At 41.3% G+C, this 22,189-nt stretch overlaps 1 protein-coding gene across 6 annotated transcripts in view; it reads left to right on the top strand.

Annotated features, from left to right (window-relative positions):
* PDE1A (phosphodiesterase 1A) overlaps nt 1-22,189 on the top strand; it is a 291,971-nt gene that overhangs the window by 210,679 nt on the left and 59,103 nt on the right. For all 6 annotated transcript variants that reach the window (XM_034785791.1, XM_034785795.1, XM_034785790.1 and 3 more), the window contains 5 exons: nt 8,968-9,150; nt 10,652-10,718; nt 11,553-11,669; nt 12,983-13,123; nt 20,875-20,975. In XM_034785791.1, coding sequence (XP_034641682.1) covers nt 8,968-9,150; nt 10,652-10,718; nt 11,553-11,669; nt 12,983-13,123; nt 20,875-20,975 — 609 coding nt within the window. The remainder of the gene's footprint in view (nt 1-8,967; nt 9,151-10,651; nt 10,719-11,552; nt 11,670-12,982; nt 13,124-20,874; nt 20,976-22,189) is intronic.

The following is a 22,189-nucleotide window of genomic DNA, read 5'->3' as shown; positions in this document are numbered from 1 at the left end:
CAAATTCAGCTACGGGAACAGCGTAGCTTAATTTGACGTATCTGATCTGACTTACCCCACTGTGAGGACGGCGGCAAATCCATCGCTGCGGCTCCCCAGCTGACGGCGCTTACTCCTACCTGGGCTGGTGGAGTACACGCGTAGATTTGGGGATCGATTATCGCGTCCCGACGAGACGCGATAAATCGATCCCCAAGAGATCGATTTCTACCCGTCGATCCAGGCGGGTAGTGAAGACAAGCCCTAAGAATAAGTCAAGAGATGACAGATTGATGCAGATTGATGGGAGTACAAGGAAACAATGAAATAATATGAGTTAGCATGATAGGCAGTGGTATCAAATGCACCAGTAACCTAAACATTATCAAGGTTTTGTTTGTTTGTTTTTATAGGCATTACAGCAAAGGAGAGTTTTTAAGGAGCAATTTGAAGGAGGATAATGAAGTAGCTTTGCAGATGTTTACAGGGAGTTCCTCCCTACCAAGAGGAGCAGCACAGGAAAAAGCACAAAGGTGCTTGTTTGAAAATTTAACAAGTGGGCAAGGGAGACTGCACCAATCAGAGGCAGGAGTTAACATCTTGATAGTAAATGAGAGATAGGGTGGGCATAGACTATGAAAAGTGTTAACAGGGAAGATAAGTAGCTTATGTTTGATGTGTTAGAGATGGGGGAGCCAATGAAAGGATTCACAGAGAGGGGTGACATGGTCAAAGTGATGGGCTAGGGATATGATCTTTGCAGCAGCTTTCTGAATGGATATGAGTGGTTCAAGATTGTCAAGGTCAAAGAAAAGTATGTTGCAATAATTGAGATATAAGAACATAAGAATGGCCGTACTGGGTCAGACCAAAGGTCCATCTACCCCAGTATCCTGTCTACCGACAGTGGCCAATGCCAGGTGCCCCAGAGGGAGTGAACCTAACAGGTAATGATCAAGTGATCTCTCTCCTGCCATCCATCTCCACCCTCTGACAAACACAGGCTAGGGACACCATTCCTTACTCAACCTGGCTAATAGCCATTAATGGACTTAACCTCCATGAATTTATCCAGTTCTCTTTTAAACGCTGTTATAGTCCTAGCCTTCACAACCTCCTCAGGCAAGGAGTTCCACAAGTTGACTGTGCGCTGTGTGAAGAACTTCCTTTTATTTGTTTTAAACTTGCTGCCCATTAATTTCATTTGGTGGCCCCTAGTTCTTGTATTACTTTTCCTTATTTACTTTCTCCACATCACTCATGATTTTATATATCTCTATCATATCCCCCCTTAGTCTCCTCTTTTCCAAGCTGAAAAGTCCTAGCCTCTTTAATCTCTCCTCATATGGGACCCTATCCAAACCCCTAATCATTTTAGTTGCCCTTCTATGAACCTTTTCTAGTGCCAGTATATCTTTTTTGAGATGAGGAGACCACATCTGTATGCAGTATTCAAGATGTGGGCGTACCATCGATTTATATAAGGGCAATAATATATTCTCCATCTTATTCTCTATCCCCTTTTTAATGATTCCTAACATCCTGTTTGCTTTTTTGACTACCCCTGCACACTGCATGGATGTCTTCAGAGAACTATCCATGATGACGCCAAGATCTTTTTCCTGATTTGTTGTAGCTAAATTAGCCCCCATCATATTGTATGTATAGTTGCGGTTATTTTTTCCAGTGTATATTACTTTACACTTATCCACATTAAATTTCATTTGCCATTTTGTTGCCCAATCACTTAGTTTGGTGAGATCTTTTTGAAGTTCTTCACAGTCTGCTTTGGTCTTAACTATCTTGAGCAGTTTAGTATCATCTGCAAACTTTGCCACCTCACTTTTTACCCCTTTCTCCAGATCATTTATGAATAAGTTGAATAGGATTGGTCTTAGGACTGACCCTTGGGGAACACCACTAGTCACCCCTCTCCATTCTGAGAATTTACCATTTATTCCTACCCTTTGTTCCCTGTCTTTTAACCAGTTCTCAATCCATGAAAGGACCTTCCTTTTTATCCCATGACAACTTAATTTACGTAAGAGCCTTTGGCGAGGGACCTTGTCAAAGGCTTTCTGGAAATCTAAATACACTATGTCCACTGGATCCCCCTTGTCCACATGTTTGTTGACCCTTTCAAAGAACTGTAATAGATTAATAAGATATGATTTCCCTTTACAGAAACCATGATGACTTTTGCCCAACAATTTATGTTCTTCTATGTGTCTGACAATTTTATTCTTTCTATTGTTTCAACTAATTTGCCCGGTACTGATCTTAGACTTACCGGTCTGTAATTGCCAGGATCACCTCTAGAGCCCTTTTTAAATATTGGCGTTACATTAGCTATCTTCCAGTCATTGGGTACAGAAGCCGATTTAAAGGACAGGTTAAAAATCATAGTTAATAATTCCGCAACTTCACATTTGAGTTCTTTCAGAACTCTTGGGTGAATGCCATCTGGTCCCGGTGACTTGTTAATGTTAAGTTTATCAATTAATTCCAAAACCTCCTCTAGTGACACTTCAGTCTGTGACAATTCCTCAGATTTGTCACCTACAAAAGCTGGCTCAGGTTTGGGAATCTCCCTAACATCCTCATCCGTGAAGATTGAAGCAAAGAATCCGTTTAGTTTCTCCGCAATGATTTTATCGTCTTTAAGTGCTCCTTTTGTATCTCGATCATCCAGGGGCCCTACTGGTTGATTAGCAGACTTCCTGCTTCTGATGTACTTAAAAAACATTTTGTTATTACCTTTTGAGTTTTTGGCTAGCCGTTCTTCAAACTCCTTTTTGGCTTTTCTTATTACATTTTTACACTTAATTTGGCAGTGTTTATGCTCCTTTCTATTTACCTCACTAGGATTTGACTTCCACTTTTTAAAAGATGCCTTTTTATCTCTCACTGCTCCTTTTACATGGTGGTTAAGCCACAGTGGCTCTTTTTTAGTTCTTTTACTGTGTTTCTTAATTTGCGGTAAGTTGGGCCTCTATTATGGTGTGTTTAAAAGGCGTCCATGCAGCTTGAAGGGATTTCACTTTAGTCACTGTACCTTGTAATTTCTGTTTAACTAACCCCCTCATTTTTGCATAGTTCCCCTTTTTGAAATTAAATGCCATAGTGTTGGGCTGTTGAGATGTTCTTCCCACCACCGGGATGTTAAATGTTATTATATTATGGTCACTATTTCCAAGCGGTCCTGTTATAGTTACCTCTTGGACCAGCTCCTGTGCTCCACTCAGGACTAAATCTAGCATTGCCTCTCCCCTTGTGGGTTCCTGTACCAGCTACTCCAAGAAGCAGTCATTTAAAGTATTGAGAAATTTTGTCTCTGCATTTCATCCTGAGGTGACATGTTCCCAGTCAATATGGGGATAATTGAAATCCCCCACTATTATTGAGTTCTTTATTTTGATAGCCTCTCTAATCTCCCTTAGCATTTCATCGTCACCGTCATTGTCCTGGTTAGGTGCAAGACAATGACAGCCTGGAGGAGTTTTAGCTGTGTGATTAGATATGAAAGGCCACATCTTAGACATGTTCTGCAGGAAAAAAAATGTAAGATTTAGGCAAAGCCTGGGTTTGAGGATCTGTTGAGAGGTCAGAGTTGAAGATGATGCCTAGATTACAGGCCTGTGGTGGTCACAGTGGCTGAGAAAGGAGTTGGGGAAGAGCTTGGGAGGAAAGTTTAAGAGCTCTGTTTTAGCCATGTTGAGTTGACAGCTAGATCCATGAGGAGATGTCAAAAAGTTTGGCTAAGATCCTGGTTTGGATGGAAAGACAGGTCTGGAGTAGAGAGGCAGATCTTTGAGTCAACAGCATAGAAGATGGTAGTTGAATTTATGTTTGCAGATGAGATTACTCATAAGTAAGATTTAGAAGGAGAAGAAAAGAGGACCAAGGATAGAACCCTGTGAACCCTCACAGAAAGTTGGAGGGCAGATGAAGAAGATCCTCCAAGGGGACCTGCTGAAGAAGGGATTAGAGAGGTCGGAGAAGAATGAGGAGAGGACAGAGCCATGGAAGTCAAGGGAGCACAAGATTTCAAAAAGAACATGATTAATGGTGTCAAAGGCAGCTGACAGAGCAAATTACTGGTTCTGAACTTTCATAGAATCTCAGGGTTGGAAGGGACCACAGGAGGTCATCTAATCCAACCCCCTGCTCAAAGCAGGACCAATCCCCAACTAAATCATCCCAGCCAGGGCTCTGTCAAGCCTGACCTTAAAAACCTCTAAGGAAGAAGATTCCACCACCTCCCTAGGTAACCCATTCCAGTGCTTCACCACCCTCCCAGTGAAAAAGTTTTTCCTAATATCCAACCTAAACCTCCCCCACTGCAACTTGAGACCATTGCTCCTTGTTCTGTCATCTGGTACCACTGAAAACAGTCTAGATCCATCTCTTTGGAACCCCCTTTCAGGTAGTTGAAAACAGCTATCAAATCCCCCCTCATTCGTCTCTTCTGCAGACTAAACAATCCCAGTTCCCTCAGCCTCTTCTCATAAGTCATGTGCTCCAACCCCTTAATCATTTTTGTTGCCCTCCTTTTTGGTTAGGAAGAGGCCTTTGGAGACTTTGACAAGAGCAGTTTCAGTTGAGTGCAATGGGTGAAAGCATGATTGGAGAGGGGTTTAGGATGGAATTGGAGGAGAGGAACTCCAGACAGTAATGGTAGATATTGAAGGTAACATATATATGAATGACTGATGCCTTTCAAAGCACTCGTTTAAAATGTTCATTCAGTTGAGTTCTTTAAAGAAACTAATAATGCATTAGGAAAACTTACTGATATTTTACTGTCCTCTTAGATATCCCAGGAAGGGAGCTGTACCAATTTATAATAGCTGAGGATCTGGCCCACTGTACAATGTCTGTATTGCAGCAATTGGTTTCCTAGTTTGTTAAGCAGGAATGAGAGCCATTTAGGATATGTTTACTCTACACGCCACTGGTGGCAGCGTGTAAGGTCTAGGTATCTACATGCTACAGTGAAAAGCAGGCTGCATTCACACTTTGGAGTGTAGCTACATGTATCAGTGAAAGGCTCTGGCAAAGGGCTGGCAGTCTGGAAGGGCTTCAGCATCTCCCTGCCAGAGCCTTTCTCTGCTGCAGGGAAAGGCTCGAGCAACGGGGAGTTGGCAGAGCCTTTTCCCTCTGTCTCCCCTGTTCCAGAGCCTTTCCCCGCTGTGGGGAGTCTTTTCCTGCAGTGGGAAAAGGCACCAGCACCGGGAGGCAGCACAGCACCACACAGCTAAACCACAGCTGCCTCCCTATCTACACTAAAAATAGCAGTGTAGATACGGAGGCACAGCTTGGGGTGAGTAGAGTGTGAATGGTATTTACTCACCTATATACTCACTCCCTTCAGGTGTGTCCTTACTCTACTTGCCTAAGCTGTGCCTCATTGCTTACGCTGCTGTTTATACCCATGCTGAGAGCAGGTATGTACTTAACATGCCTCCAAAACAAGCATGCAGTGTAGGTGTACCGTCAAACTATCTATTGCATGTAAATTGCCACCCAGGTATCTCTCGTGAGAAATAAGGGGTCCCATGAGAATTGCGGGAATGTGCCTTGAAAGAAGGAGGGGGAAACTATACAGTAAAAAGAAACAACTTGGTTAAATAGGCAATTTTCTCCTGCTCCCCTGTTCCTGCTCTGTGTTTATATAGAAATTCCTGTTAACATCCATCACAGGCAGACTAGGCCCTATCTTAGTGAGGGAATAGTAAAAATGGCCAGAGAAAATTAAATTTACAACCAGTTTCTAGTTTTTAATCTCCTTTCAGATGAAAAATAGCAAGCTCCCCCATCCCAGACACAATGTCAGAGAAAATGGGTTTCTATGTGGTGGCTATGAAGAATTTGGAAAGTATTCAATTATCCAGCCTGGAAGAGCCCTTTTAATGCGGCTTCACCATTCCTTGGGCTGGAATCCATTGTGGAAAAGGACTGGAAAAGTTAATATGAATGAAACCCAGAGGACTCAAGCCAAGAGGGTTCTAGAGAAATTACTTTCTAACTCTGTAGACTTTAATAGAGAATATAGGATTTGGGGACTATCCATAAGAATTCTATAGCAGGTACAAAATTAAGTATTAAATTCAATAGCTTTTGATGGTCCAAAAATCTATAGAAAAGTTATTTTCTATGAAATTCTATAGGACTTCTGGGTAAAGGATGAGGACTCCATACCCTGAACACTCTGAATACATGGCTCTGGCCATTGGATTCAAGTTAATGTACTTCCACCCACCATGCTCCTGGCCTGCTCTCAAACTCTTCTGCACTAGCCTATACACAAAACTCTTCATTTTTGGTTTTTACCAAATTTCCCAGAAAAATTTCCAGGTTTTGAAAAAACAGTCAGGTTTTACCCACTTTTTTAACCCAAATTTTGAAAATGCTTGCACTCTCCTGACCTGGTCCCTCCTCAGGTAATTTCCATTGGCAGCTGCTGCTGCATCGTGGCGGAACAGGATGGGCAAGGAGTTGGGGTCTGGCAGCAGAGACCACCTGACCACTGCAGTGACAAGCCTGCAAAGAACGGAAGGCCCACATTACCCCAACTCCGCCATCATCTTCCGTGCATACCAGGTAGCCCTCACCACTCTGGCTGCTGGCTCTTCATTTTAGTTTTTACTGATTCCCAGGAAACTTTAAACAAAATAAAAACCAAAAACAAAGGACCAGCTGCACCATACATGGGTGTGTGCCTGTTCTGCAGCAGTCTAATTCCCATGCAGTTTAAGATTGTGTTATACTGAAGTACCTTCTATAACTGTTACATTGCAGGTGAATTGCATCCCATGTGAGAAATATTTTGAACACTTATAAAATGATTGAGGGATTATAAGATTTTTTTCCTGGTTAGATAATACATATATCAAATGCCAAATAGGATTATAAACATTGTGATCGCCCCCAAAATGTTTTATAATAAAGGTGAACTATTGAGGATTTATGTGGATTACACTGTAGTTTAAATTTGGGGAACAAGATCAATTTGTGCCTTCAACTCAGGGCCAGAGGGAGGGGCACACCTGCTCCAGAGGCGCCCCGTTTATAAAGGCTCCCTGGGTTTTCATCCAATTTGCCCATGCCTAAGGCCAGCCCTGTGTGAGAGGTAGGTAAGTATTATCATCCCTATTTTACAGATATGGAAATGGAGGCACAGAAAGTTAGGGCCTAAATATTCATACGTGTGCACATAGCAAAATCCATATTGAGGCATCTGTTACTTTCAGAGATGCTGAGCTGGATTTAGGTGCCTACGGGCTTGTCTTCACGATGGGGGCAAGTTGACCTAAGTTACAGTACTCCAGTTATGTGAATAACATAGCTGGAGTCGACGTAGCTTAGGTCAATTTACCATGGTGTCTTCACTGCGCTGCGTCAAAGGGAGATGCGCTCCGGTCGAATTCCCTTACTCTTCTCGGGGAGCTGGAGTACTGGAGTCGACTGGAGAGCGCTCTGCCATTGAGTTAGCGGGTCTTCACTAGACCTGCTAAATCGATCCCTGCTGCATCGATCACCCCATAGTGAAGACCAGCCCTAACTGGAGGCAGTGTGAAGCTGGGATTAATCCCTGGTTCTTAATCACTGGCTTCCCCTGAAGACACAAGCAAGGGAAACTCTTTCTGGTTCCAACCCAACTCTGCTATCCCAGCAAACCTCATTTCCTATATCTTTTTTTAAAGAACATAGGATTAGCTTTTCTAACCTTTTTGATTAACTGAGAGCCTTGAGTGCCCAAGTTATTGTTATCCTTTGTGGTACAACACCTTTTCCACCACTACTGTTTTTTCCCTTATAATAGGTTGTTCAGACCTGTGCACAGCAAATATTCCAAATTTAGCTTCATCAGTCATTTATATAATTCTGGAGTAATTTGTTAATGATGCATAATGGATGTGCAATTTTTGTGCTATTACCAACAGATGCCACACTCAGAGCTGTAGTAGTTTGAAATTATTCAGATGTTCTGAGGAAAAATGTTGACTTTCTAGAGGCATAGTATTGTGTCTAGGGCTTTTAGACAGTTATCACTCCGGTACAGAAAGGAAAACTTTTTTTTGAAATGGACCCAGAAACTATGAAACACAGGCACCATAATATAGTCAAACGTGGATGCTCTATTTTATGCCAGACTCTCAATAATCTTCCCTCTTCCATGCTTGAGGTTGGAGAGATGAAATGAGGAGAGGCACAAGCTGTTCTAGACATAGAGGCAAATGCCCACCTTGCCAGGTTTTGATGGTTCAAAAAATCTACAGAAAAATTTCCATTTGCTATGACATTCTGTTGGACTTTTCTGTAAATGGTTGGGACTGCAAACCCTGCACACACTCCCAGCAGATGGGTATGACCATTGCATTCAAGTTACTGTGCACCCAGCCACTGTGCCTGGCCTGCCCTCAAACTTCCTTCTTTACTGGCCTATACAGACCAATGCCTAAGCAGCCGACTAGGCCATAGAGACCTCAGTCAGACCCTACCTAACCCACCAACCACACTGGAACCTGCCTCATTTGCAAGAATTGTAACTTAAACATCAAAAACCAGATGTGGTGGGTTGGACAGCATGTGATCTTCCCACACCCTACAGTGTAGGAAGCAAACAGGGTGGGAGATGGGGGAAAGAGGTGAGATTAGAAGCTGTTCCCACATGCTGATGGCAAAGATGGGTGGAAGGAAGGAAGGTATAGGAGGCATGTAGAATGCTGTCACAGCTGCTCCCTGTTGAGCTCCCTTGCCCCCTCCCTCACTCCCTCCCATCCTCCCCCCCCCCCAAAGGGTGTTTCCAGTGCTCCAAGCTCTATCAAAGCCCTTCCCCCGTGAGCAGGGTAAGCGTTTAGTGACCCAGAGACAATGCTACAAACTAGTCTAACTGCCATTAAAACTGTATGTTATCAGCTGGTCACTTACTCCCACCTCGTTGCTTCAGTTTGCTTGATTCTCAGTTATTCATATCTTTTGTAGGAGACTTTTGGATACTGAAGATGAACTTTCTGACATCCAATCCGATTCAGTCCCACTGGAAGTACGGGACTGGCTGGCTTCTACCTTCACGAGGAAAATGGGGATGACGAAAAGGAGACCCGAAGAAAAGCCAAAATTTCGAAGCATCGTACATGCTGTACAGGCTGGGATATTTGTAGAAAGGTGATTATGGATTTTAGTGTGATAGCAGATAACATGTTTAACCACAATGGTGCTATCCAACAAGTGGGGCCAGAATGCGTACCAAAATTGGAGATGAGCCTGAACCAAATATCTGGGAAAGTTCAGAGCTACAGCTGAATGCCATCCTCGCCCCATCTCTCTAATGGTCTGTCCTGAGTTCTAAATGAAACCCCTAGATACCAATCCTCTTGAACTTTGGAAAGTTCTGGACCCAAACTCCATGGCTTAGACCTATCTACACCAAAATGTGCCAAAGACTCAACATTTTCTTTTTTATTTATGATTTTGTATTGTTTTTTTTCAAATACAACAAATATACCAAAATACCAGATTGATCAGAATACCCAAAGTAAATAAAGAAGGTTAGGAAAAAGGGAGGGGAGGGGACGGGAAGTGACATAACTATCTTCAGGGTCTACATTAATCATAGACCTCTAAAAGTCAGCCCAAATTGCTTTGAATTTTTCCGGCTTTCCCTTTCTGCGAAATGCCAGTTGTTCATTCGCTGCGACATCAGCCATATCCCTGAGCTAAGCATCAATATTTGGTGGGGATCAACTTTTCCATTTTTGCAGGATTCAGTTTTTTGCAGCCAAAGCTGCACCCTGGAACCACGCTGCCTTGTTACCAGGTAATTTCCAGGTATCAGGAATATATTCAAGAGTGAAATTTCAATGAAACTCCAACTTAGCATCCAATATGAAATTGGTCCTTTGACACCCCCCCCATCAGAAATTCTTGATACAGAAGGGCTGCCAAAATATATGAGCTAAAGTAGCACAAAGGGAGTTACATTTCCAACAGCATTTATGAGGACCATTACTTATGTGTGGACCAGAATATTTGCAAAAGTGTCTTTTGGTGAATAAGCCATAGTCTCAGGTCTATAGTTGCTTTTTTTACATTATATAAATTGTATTCCAGAGATAGTTGTGTATCCAAATCTCTATTCCAAACAACTTAAATGATCTATCTTTGGCAACTCCACATTTACTTAAGTAATAAAACAGTTAATTTAGTTATATTTGATACTCATCGTTTCATACTAAAATTTATTGAGCAGCACCGTCTTACACCAGCTGAGGATCTGTGCCTGAATATTTTAATACCTGAGGCCCACATGTAGGCCATCCTTTTGTTAGGAGACAAAGCAGGTGAATCTGTGGTAATGGTACTGATGACAATACTAAACTAAAATAGCATATTTTCTTTATTCACGTTAAGTGATATGAATAGCTACAACAATTACTTAGAGGAGCAAAAAGTATCCCTAGCAATGTATTATTAGACCAGAAAGTCACACTTTGTAGTACACAGGATCCTTCTTCAAAGCCCATGAAGCTCATAGAAAGACTCCAACTGAGTTGAATGGGTTTTGGATTAGGCCCTTAATTCAGAAATTATAAAAGAGAAACTGAAAAAAGAAATGTTTTAAAATGGCATAAGTACCACCTAATAAATAATGCATTTGTTCTTTTAGGATGTACCGAAGGACCTCTAACATGGTTGGTTTGGCATACCCAGCAGAAGTGATAGTAACATTTAAGGTGAAATCAGTTCAATCATTGTGTAATTTCAATATATTTGTATGTGTGCTAATTATTTTTGTAGGATGAAATTAGGGTGCTTTTTCTGAAAGTATTATGGCCCTATATGGTACTGTAGAAATGAATATGCATAAGAGATAAAAGCCATATTGAAAAATTCATAAATAGCATATGATTATATTTATTATACCTCAATTTCATTATGATTTCATTTAGATATCATTAGAGCAAGAGGATAAATTTGAGTAGAAAATTGCTTTATAAAATTTACCTGTCATGATTTTATCAGCGCCAAATTATAATAGAAATCCAGTGTCTCAGAGAGCAGCGTGTCTTTCCTCTTTTGGGATGGGGGGGAAGAGTAATCATGTTGTATATAGCTACAACATACAATCGACAATAGTATTTCTTAAGCAAGAAGGTAGTATGTAATCTGTTTCCATAAAAGACAAATGTTATAGTGTTTACCATGATTTTCTTAAAGTATTTATGACATAGTCTATGCAAAATAGCACACAAGTAGTTCCACTGAACTCTGTGTGGAACAATTTATGTGTGTAAAGCTATTTGTGTGTTTGAAAGATCAGGGCCTTAGATTGTGAGCATACAAAACAGCTAGCAGTTTATCCTACAATTATTTAACTCAGGATACAAGTTTTTTTTCTAATAATTTTCCTAACTAGGTTTATTATTAGTATTAGAATAACCATTAATATGAATAACATGAAGTAAAAGGAACCTGTTTTGGGGAAATAGATATTGTTTTAAACTTTTCCATGTATTAGCTGGGACCTATTTAAACATATGAAAGTGTTATTTTTTTTTAATCTGCAGGATGTTGATAAATGGTCATTTGATGTGTTTGCCCTAAATGAAGCAAGTGGAGAGCACAGTCTGAAATTCATGATGTATGAGCTGTTCACCAGATATGACCTTATAAGCCGTTTCAAGGTCAGAAGCATCACACAAAATTCAAATATAAAAATAAGACTAAAATATTAAAAAATGGGTTTATGTTTAAAATTATATTTTATTGAATAAATGAAGTACAGAATTGCAAAGTTTAAAAGACATCACATACAGGACATCAGACTATATTCATTGTAATAACAATAAATTTCCACCTAATGTTGTCTACAGTCATTCTGCTGCTGTTGAGATCCTGACAAAGATTAAAAGCTAAGCAGGCCTTCAGCTTTTTGGATGGGAGGTCCCCAGTGCACAGCAGAGTAATGCAAAAAGTGCACAGGTAGCTTGCTTCCTTATGAGTTAATACCGAGCCCATGTCCCAGACTTGGGAAGGAGACACTGTGCTGGTAGACACACAAACTTTGGTCCTGAGCACTTGAGATAGCTTAGATCACAATCTGTGGACCTAAATCCTCACTAGGATTTCAGCTGAGTACTATATTTTTCACTTCCTCTTCCTGTTCTAAATTGTTTTAATGGCATAGTGTTAAACACCTGCCACGTGCCACCCTAAAGGAGGCTACATTACAGTGCTATCTGAGGGATATTGTATGACTTAACTATTTCATATTTGTAAAGCACTTTGAGATGCTCACCTAGAGAGTGCTATCAAAGTGCGCAATACTTTATTATTTATCATTTTTATGATATTGAACTCAAGTTTCACTGTCATTGTGGAAACCCAGTTTTCAGTTTATCACACAAAATCGCTAGGAGTCTTGTCTTAGGAAAAACTTATTATTTAACTGCCTAAAAAAATATAGAGCTAGATTGTGCATGTAGTTCACAGTCCTTCCTTGTGCACAGTGTGAGGCCCACATTGAGGGAGCGTGAGGCTATTGAAGTCAGGGAACACCATTTGTAACCCTGACCTCCTGGTTAGGTGATTGGGGCCAGGATATAAAGATCAATCTTCTATTAGTAATCCTATGTGTCAGACCTTTGTTACATGAATGCCTCTTGAGTTCCTAGGCATTCACGGGGAGTGCTCCCCTACTGCACCTTTCTGGGTACAGGCCATTCCCCCTTATATGCTAGTACCACATTGCACGTAGTGTAAGCAAGGGAATGTGTCTCCTAAGGGGAACAGGAGCAGAGCAGTCTGTGAATTCCTCCAGTGCAGATTAGGTTCTAGTCCTTTACATTTTAGTAATTTGTCCCATCACCTTGATATTTGTGAACTGGTGTATCAGAGTTGCACTGTGTGTTAATTTATGTTTTATTTATTACACCATTGACTTTGTAACTGTTGCAAGAGAAACATAGCTTATTATTCTAATGTTTGCTTCTCACAGATCCCTGTGCCCAGTCTTATTTCATTTGCAGAAGCTTTGGAGGTTGGTTACAGCAAGTACAAAAATCCATACCACAATCTGATCCATGCAGCTGATGTTACTCAAACCGTGCATTACATAATGCTTCATACTGGTATCATGGTAAGAAGTACTACAGAACTCAGTCACTTTAGTTTCTCAAACTCACCGTTATATAGGTATCTACATGGGTATCTATATGCAGGCTTACTGGTGCTACAGATGTCAATAATTTTAAAGGGGGCTTTATCTAGAGATGGGCCCAAACTCGGGAACTGGCTCTGAACCGCATGTCTCTATAGAGGTTGCATGAAAATCACAGCTATAATCACAACCAAAATTGGGGACACTCAATCTAAATGAGAGCTTTCTCAAATTTCTGATACTTAGATTTGGTGTGTGATCCATTCTGCAGACAGATTTGAGCTGCATACTGTGATACAAATCTCAATCAGGATCTGGGGTTCTGGGTGTGGGGCCGTTTCTAGCCATGGGGGATTCTCTCCCCAGGGAACAATAGTGTAGTTTAGAAGTAGACATTGAACATGTGGATGAGGCAGCCTATTCATTTTCCTTTCTTCTTAGAACTCAGCGAAGGAAAATGGGTTATAATATGTGGATGATTCTCCCTACATAAGCAAAAAGGCTTTAGAGAGAGTCTTCTCTTAATTTTCCCTTGATCATCCCTGGAAGTGATTAGAGTGTCCTAGTGACCTAGAGGGGTATACATCCACAAGGATGGGCAAGTGTTGTTTCCATTACCAGCCCCTTACCCTGAAGGTTTTGCAGCTTTAATCTCTGCTGAGGGCTCTGCAGGTAAGGGACTGCACTGAACCAGTGCATCCCTTGTTACCCGCACAAAATTCTCTACTACTCACACACTCTAGGGTCACACACCTTTACCAAAAAAAGAAGAACAGGAGTACTTGTGGCACCTTAGAGACTAACAAATTTATTAGAGCATAAGCTTTCGTGGACTACAGCCCACTTCTTCGGATGCATATAGAATGGAACATATAATGAGGAGATATATATACACACATACAGAGAGCATGAACAGGTGGGAGTTGTCTTACCAACTCTGAGAGGCCAATTAATTAAGAGAAAAAAAACTTTTGAAGTGATAATCAAGCTAGCCGAGTACAGACAGTGTGATAAGAAGTGTGAGAGTACTTACAAGGGGAGATAGAGTCAACGTTTGTAATGGCTCAGCCATTCCCAGTCCTTATTCAAACCGGAGTTGATTGTGTCTAGTTTGCATATCAATTCTAGCTCTGCAGTCTCTCTTTGGAGTCTGTTTTTGAAGTTTTTCTGTTGTAATATAGCCACCCGCAGGTCTGTCACTGAATGACCAGACAGGTTAAAGTGTTCTCCCACTGGTTTTTGAGTATTTTGATTCCTGATGTCAGATTTGTGTCCATTAATTCTTTTGCGTAGAGTACTCTCACACTTCTTATCACACTGTCTGTACTCGGCTAGCTTGATTATCACTTCAAAAGTTTTTTTTCTCTTAATTAATTGGCCTCTCAGAGTTGGTAAGACAACTCCCACCTGTTCATGCTCTCTGTATGTGTGTATATATATCTCCTCATTATATGTTCCATTCTATATGCATCCGAAGAAGTGGGCTGTAGTCCACGAAAGCTTATGCTCTAATAAATTTGTTAGTCTCTAAGGTGCCACAAGTACTCCTGTTCTTCTTTTTGCGGATACAGACTAACACGGCTGTTACTCTAACACCTTTACCAAGTGTAGCGAAGTGGTCACCCGCTCCTGCCTTAAAAGGCTTAAAACAGCCCGGGGAGAGGGCTGTGGCAGGGAAGGAAAAGCAGGGCTGATAGGGGAAAGCAGCCTCAGCTTGGGGCCATGCCCCAATCAGGCCGAGGCTGGCTTAATGAGGGCCCAACTGGCCTTTATAAGAGGGCTGGGGCCAGAAGCCAGAGAGAGACTCTCTCTAGCTTCGAGAGGGAGGGACCTGGCTGCAGGGAGCTGAGAGAAGGTACCTGGAGTGGAGCAGGGCTGGGGGAAGGTCAAGGGAGCTGGGGAGCTCTGGCCTGGAAACCCCCAAGGCTGTGGCCTAATGGAAGGCCAATTAGGTAGTGGGGTTGCAGGGGGCAACCCACAAATAGGCAGAGGCAGCAGGTCCAAAACCCCCTTGCCTATGATGAGTGGCTTTTACACTGCAGTCTGCCCCAGTGAGCAGGGGCTAGATGGTGACTGTCAGTAGCCCATGACTGAGGAGAGGTGGGGATAGAGGGTTGGGGTTCCCTTGGATGGGGAGACCCTGAGACTGTGGGGGTACTGCCAGGGGGCAGCACCCCAGCCTGAAAGGGGCACCGGGGTCCAGGAGGGACTCGGGCCCAGCGGCAAGCGGGACACTGGCCTGCAGAGGGCGTGCCGGAGGCTGGAAGAGCTAATTCTCTGGAGGACCAGCAGGAGGCGCCGCAGGGGTGAGTCCCACCCCATTACACCAAGTTCCTAGGGTTCAAGGCATAACCCTCTTAAATTAGGCACCCACCCTTACCCCGTTCCTAGGGCTCAGGCATATCCCTGTCAATTTAAGTACCCACCCTTACTCAATTCCTAGGCTCAGGGCATAATTTTGTGCAGGTTTGCAGGACCTTTTACCAATGAAAGAGTTTACACAGTAATATCCTTATCCTTATCCTCTATCTATTAACAATCATCAAAACCAGCCCACACTACACATACAGTGCTCACCACTCCCAGTCCCAATAAAACAGATGAACTTTTCTTGATGGTCAGTCAGGATCAGGTCCAACTGGGGTACTCCAGTTTCTGCACAGTGTCATTGGCAGAGTTCTGAGGTCTGGCAGCTCTGATAGGGTTGTGTCCTGGAGTTGGTTCCCAAAGAACTTCCTTTTGGACCCCAGTTTATATAGTGAAACATGAGTCCTGCTTAACTGTACCTTAACCAATCATTATACTAAAATTTTACTAACCAATCCTAACATACGGTAACAAAATTCTCCAACCAATCCTACTCCACCACCGTAATTGATTTACACCTAGCAAAATTAATTATGTAACAGACAGAAACAATCCAAGAATGAGACAGAGATCATACAGTCAAACAATAGAGAAGCGGGGACCATAAAGACAAAGCAATAAAGAAATGGGGATTTCACAACCACAACTTATGATAACTGGTTTCTTGCCAGACAGAATGCTATCAAACTAAGTTTTCTTTAACCAGCTTAAGATCTGTTTCTTTATCTGGTGATGGTGGGTACTATTAGGATGGATCTCCTTCTCAACAGCCTGATATTACAATGTTTTAATGTAATTTAGATGGAATGTGAGGATGTTACTTCCTGCTTCTCATCTAATGGCTGCTGCTCTCCTAATATGGCTGCAGACAAAGGACTTAGGCTTTAGGCCTTACAATATGGCTACAGGAAAAGGCCTTATCCTTACACCCTTGAACACCCTGAGATCACTTGCTCCTCATAGAGCCTGTGGCAGCCAGGAGATTGCTTTGTACTGCTACAATGTTGTATATAGCTACAATGTCCCAATGCTTCCGTTTGTCTTGCCTTTGGCAGCTGAAGCAGGTACATACATACATACATACACACTAACTTGCAATGTTTATACTATTGCCCTTTGACATGGCTTCAGTAAGGAATCTCCACACTATAAATTTGGCTAGTTAGACCTTGTTAGTCCTGACTCAGAATTCATGTTTCATCTGTCAGTTACCTTTTGGGACGCTGTTTAGTCCTGAGTGTGAACATTGTGTTTTAAAAGACAGAGAACGAGGACGGAAGTGGTAATAATATATTGTATGACTTTTTTTTTTTTTTTTTCTGTTTGTAAGACAGTAGAGTACAAAGCACTTGTGAAAATGGCAAGTTTACAGTTGGCTCTACGGGTTTTCAAGTTATGCCCTGATATACACATTGTACACAGTTTAAATCACTGGGGTTACCTGTAATATAGGTGCCTGATATTTCCTCATTGATTGGCAATGGGAAAAGGATCAAGCCCAATGACAATGTAGAATTTGGTCTTAGTATTCTGGGCAATTTTGATTTCCTTTCTAGAAAAGTGTCTAAAGTATCAGGCATTTAATTTTAATACTGTAAATGTTAACTATAGTGCTTCTTACAAAGTGAGGGTCAAATTCTGCAGTCTTTTCTTAGACATAATTCCCACTGGTGTCACTGGGAGCAATGACTTCAAGTCTCACCCTGAGTGATTAGTTAATACATGCCTGTAAAGAGCCTAGCAAACTATTACCACTATATAAATATGAAGACTAGAAGAAGAAAGCCCTAATACTGAAATTTGACTTCAGCCTACAGAGTTCAATGATACCCAGAGTATATCTCTGAACGCTGGACGGAGGAATACATTGCACATTAGAATCCTTGCTATTGGGTATTTGCATATCAGTACCCAGAATGCACTTAGGTGTATTGAGTTCTGTCCCACACTCCTAGGCTTCATAGCTATTCCTTGTCCTGTGTAACACCATAATAATTTGCACTGCCTATACAAATGGCTCTTAATCAATTAAGGCCTGTTTTAGATGGCCACAGTTGAAAATATTTATTATAACTGTTCCTGGATAACTTGTCACTGTTAATGGGACAGCAGAAAGCCAACAGTGTTATCAAAGCAATGCAGCCTACTAGGCAAAATAATATTTTCTGAGTGTCAGTGCTTGAAAAGGGCCATATTGATGCCATTGCCTTGCCACGTATTAATGTCATGTAATAAAGGCTGAGTTAGGAGATGGTCCCATGGTTAGAACTGTAGCCTGGGACTCAGCATACCCAGTTTCAGTTCCTGGCTCCACTATACACTTCCTGTCAGTCCTTGCACCAGTCACTTTGTCCTTCTGTGGCTCAGTTTCCCCTCTGTAAAATGGAGATAATAGTACTTCCCTTCCTCACAGGGGTATCTGGAGGATAAATACATTTAAAAGAATGTGAGGTGATGGGGGCCATATAAATACCTCACATAGCTAGATTGTACCACCCTCACTTAGGGGAGCTTGACAGTACAATGCACAAATATTATGGTTGTCTTCTCCTGCTTCTGTCACTTAATTAACTTGCAGCCTTATTTACCTGGTGAGGGTGACACACAGTACTGCTCACAAGCTAATTGTTTTCACAGCAGGCATCCCTTCTAATGCCTTTATCTGCACTGCCACTCTCCTCTCTGGCATGTTCCTGGGATATTTCACCCACCTTTGATGTTGTTATGTAACGGGTGCCCACAGGAGTGGTTTATCAGTTCAGGCATGTCATTTGTAGTCTTTTTGTGTTTTCTCTGTAGCTTGTGGAACTGCGACAGAGAACTGCAAAGTATTGATCCTGTTTTTTTCCCTCTGCACTTCTCTGGGCCATGGATTAAAGCAAAGATAACATAAAGCTGGGTTTTAGAAACCCCACAATCTCTAATCCTTTTTACAGAACACATACATTTTAGTATCCTTAGTTTTACAGTTCTCCAGAGAATTGCTATGTTTTCCAGTTTGCCAAAAAACCTAGATAGTCAGAATACACACACATACACACACACACACACTCTCTCTCTCTCTCTCTCTCTCTATTGGACCACTAGGGTTATGAAAGTCAAGAAATAAAAAAAATCATACTAACATTAATTTACCCAGAGTGAACACACAATGGAATGTGTTATCCAAAACTTTCAGGTAATCAGAGAAGCTGCCTTTTCTGCTGCTATCTTAGTCCAATCCTTGGACTCATACTGAAGATCTTGGTCTGGGATGATTCTAGTATCTGAAATCTGAGTCAAAAAACAGATAAAATCTTTCCCTGGCCCTAATGTGGCTCAAATAGCTGAATACCCATCTGAAGAAGTCAGAGCTAACAAGGACCAGGTGTCTCATCCAGCCGGGTGTCTATTAGACGTACAAAGTCAAGGATTATGGGTGATGGAGAATTAGCCTCCAACCTTGCATTAAACTCCCTGAACTGAAGGGTAGGGTCAATATTATCTGATGTTTTCTGTGATTAAACTCCAGATGAGACAAGTGGGACAGATAATACGGGTCTACAGTTAGGAACCAATGAATCTGATCCCCCAGATACCTATTCTTGTGGAATGTAGAAAATTGTATGGGGATTCTAAAGTCATTGTTCGTTTGTTTTTCTTTTTTATCTTGTTAACAATCCTCAAAGGAGGGGAAAATATTCTTCCCCCACCATTAAACGAGTTGTGATACTCCCACTTTCTTACATTTCCCACCATACCTTGTTTTTTATTTTTTTCCAACTCTGAGCAATGAAAAGTGGAGATATGACATAACCATCTTTCCTGTCCTCATTCCCTGTCTTATATAAAGGCAGATGTTTGGAAGATTTTTGCTTTGTATTTCAATCTGCTAAAGGGACCACGTGTGTTTTATCTGAATACTTAACTGAATATTGTCTGCCCTACTGTAGCTACAATATTTGCCAGCATACAGTTTCACGTGACATTTGTCTGCAGTCCATAGACACCTTTGCAAGAATTTCTCTACTAATTTATAGCAGGATTTTCCAGCAACTATCATGGTTGCTAAAAAAATGATTTTGGGAAGAGAGGCTTAAAGATTTTCTGTTTAGCTTTAGTTACTAATAATGTATGAGTTTCTATTTCAGTCGTTCTGTTGAAAATATTGTGGAAGTCAGTCCCAGCTCAGGGCCTAGTTTTTATAATACAAAATACTATGGAGGTTGTTGTTTCCATTTTTAGAACTTCTTGCAGGACTATCTCTCATTCCTTAACTGTACTCTTCATAAATCTACATAGCTTCACCAACTAGTCAGTAGTCTCAGCATTCAGACAGTCTTATCTTTTCTCAGCATGTCCCACTATGTTATTCTAAAATACTAGTGAATCTTTACTGGCTGTTTTCATCCTCATGAAACAATCTGTGGTACTCATATCCAGGCAGCTTATGAAACAGCACTTGTACCTTGTATGATATGAACCTGGTGCCATAATAATAATCGTGATAGTGGGTGGGTGAGTATGGTATGTATCAAATCCAAAGAGACCTTCAGTTTAATGAAAATTACAAAATGGGTGTAAGACATTTTCGGCCAAACCAGGCATATGACTATGTGTGGTTAATTTGTGGTTGTTACTAGATTTGTACTGGGTTCACTCTTAGATGGAATATATGTCATCTAGACTGAGTAAATGTATTGTGCAAGATAATAGAACTCGTATCATGTGTCTTTAGAAATGCAGCAGCATGGAATAGTATCAGATAGCAAATAAAAAATAAAATAAAATTGTGTCACAAGTGTACCAAGCAGACCTCAGTTTTATACAAAACTACTCTTCTAAAATGGCAGTAATTTAACTATAAGAAGAAAAAAATAACCCAGTTTCCATATTGCAGGATTGGTAAAGTCTATGTTTAATGTTGATGATGTACTTGGAAAAACACTGTGCGTTGTTCGTCTGAGGGTCAGATCTTACAATAAGTGGGAAATTACAATTGTAACTTAATACTAAGTTTTACGTGTAATTAATTTCGCAAGAGACAAACATTGGCTGGCTGACAAAAGACCTCATGTTCAAAACCTCTGCCAAATTTATCACACAAGCTTTTATCAAATAATAACAATTTACTTAATTTTTTTAACATACAAGTTTTACTTTGCTGTTGCACATAAATGGCCCATCCTGGTCCCAGTGAAGTCAACAGAAGCTGAAGGAGACTCTTGTAGTGTACAGTATTTAGCAATGTTCAAGATTTTATGACTCAGTAGAAAAAGAAAAGTAAGGTTTAATTAAGCTACATATAGAAACATTTTCAATAATGTAATATCACAGTTAAGCTGTTGTACAAAATGTGACTGGTTTTTGCTTTTATTCACTAGCACTGGCTCACAGAACTGGAAATTTTAGCTATGATCTTCGCAGCTGCAGTCCATGATTATGAGCATACTGGGACCACAAACAATTTCCATATCCAGACAAGGTAAGTGTGCTTCATCTTGTGAGAGCTTGTCTGAGTGCAGCTGTTGCAGCACGATCTAGGAGAAAAAGGAAGGCAGTTTAGTGGCATAGATCTGAGGTTCATACCCTATGGATCACAGCTGCAAGGCTCAGTGCCACTGGCTGTGGTCAAGATAGTACCTTAGTACATTGAAGAGGAGATTCTTGGCACTCATTCAGCGGGAAATGCTTCACCTGACCAGCAATTTCTCAAAAGTTGGCCTTGCTGTGAACATTAAAGTTCTGCTTCCTAAAATGTTTTACTTCTTTGGACACAGACGGCAGTCAGCTTTGCAACCCTTACTTACCTATGTCATCCTTGCTCATGTGAGTAGCCTCCTTGGCTTTGATACAGCTAATGAGATTACTCATGGGAGCAAGGACAGCATGTGAGAATAAGGATCACACGATCTGGTCACATATCTTTAAAGTGAAATCTTCACGTTGGTCACTCATTGATATGTGAGGGGTCATGGCAAAATGCTTGGAACACTGACTGACAAGGATGCCAGTTGTACAGAATATTTCTGAGCATTCTCTCTTCTCATTATCCTTTGTACCCACTCATTTTATTTCTGGCTTAGTACCTTCTTATAGTATCCCATTAGGTCATCTATTTGAAGTCGGCCTCCCAGTCCCCAGACACCTTCCCTGCTCTCCTCCATATCCCTCCTTAAATGCTGCTTCCCCTCCAGCAATGTCTCCAAACCCACCTGAACTGTTATTTGGGGTGTCGTATTTGTTTGTATTAAGTTGCAAGATCCTTGGGACAGGAGGACATTTTCAAAGACACAAATGGCAGTTAGACTGGTGGGGGTTGGGGTGGGGCGAGTCTGAGGTGCCTTTCTCTGCCTATACTGTGTACTGTGTAGTCCAATGGAGAGAGCACTGGACTGAGAATCAGAAGCCCTGTGTTCTTGTCCGGGCGCTGCCACTGCCTTGCTATGAAAGTCTCTTTCCCTCAAGTTCCCTCCCTGTAAAATGGGGGTGATATTTACCCAGCTTTTAAAAATGTTTTGAGATCTACAAATGAAAAACACTGTAAGTGGAAATTTAATGCTATTGCAGTAGAAAAAAAAGGTATAAAACGCATAGCATGCCCTTTCTTCCTTAATCCAGAAATGCGGGTGGGGTTGGGCCTTTCATGATATGGCATATGGAGACATTTAATAATAATTAATAATTGACTTAAGTATA

This window comes from Trachemys scripta, chromosome 11 (assembly GCF_013100865.1).
Source record: "Trachemys scripta elegans isolate TJP31775 chromosome 11, CAS_Tse_1.0, whole genome shotgun sequence".
Classification (NCBI taxonomy): Eukaryota; Metazoa; Chordata; order Testudines; family Emydidae; genus Trachemys; species Trachemys scripta.
Note: the sequence above shows the minus strand (reverse complement) of the source record. Positions and strands in the feature narration are given on the sequence as shown.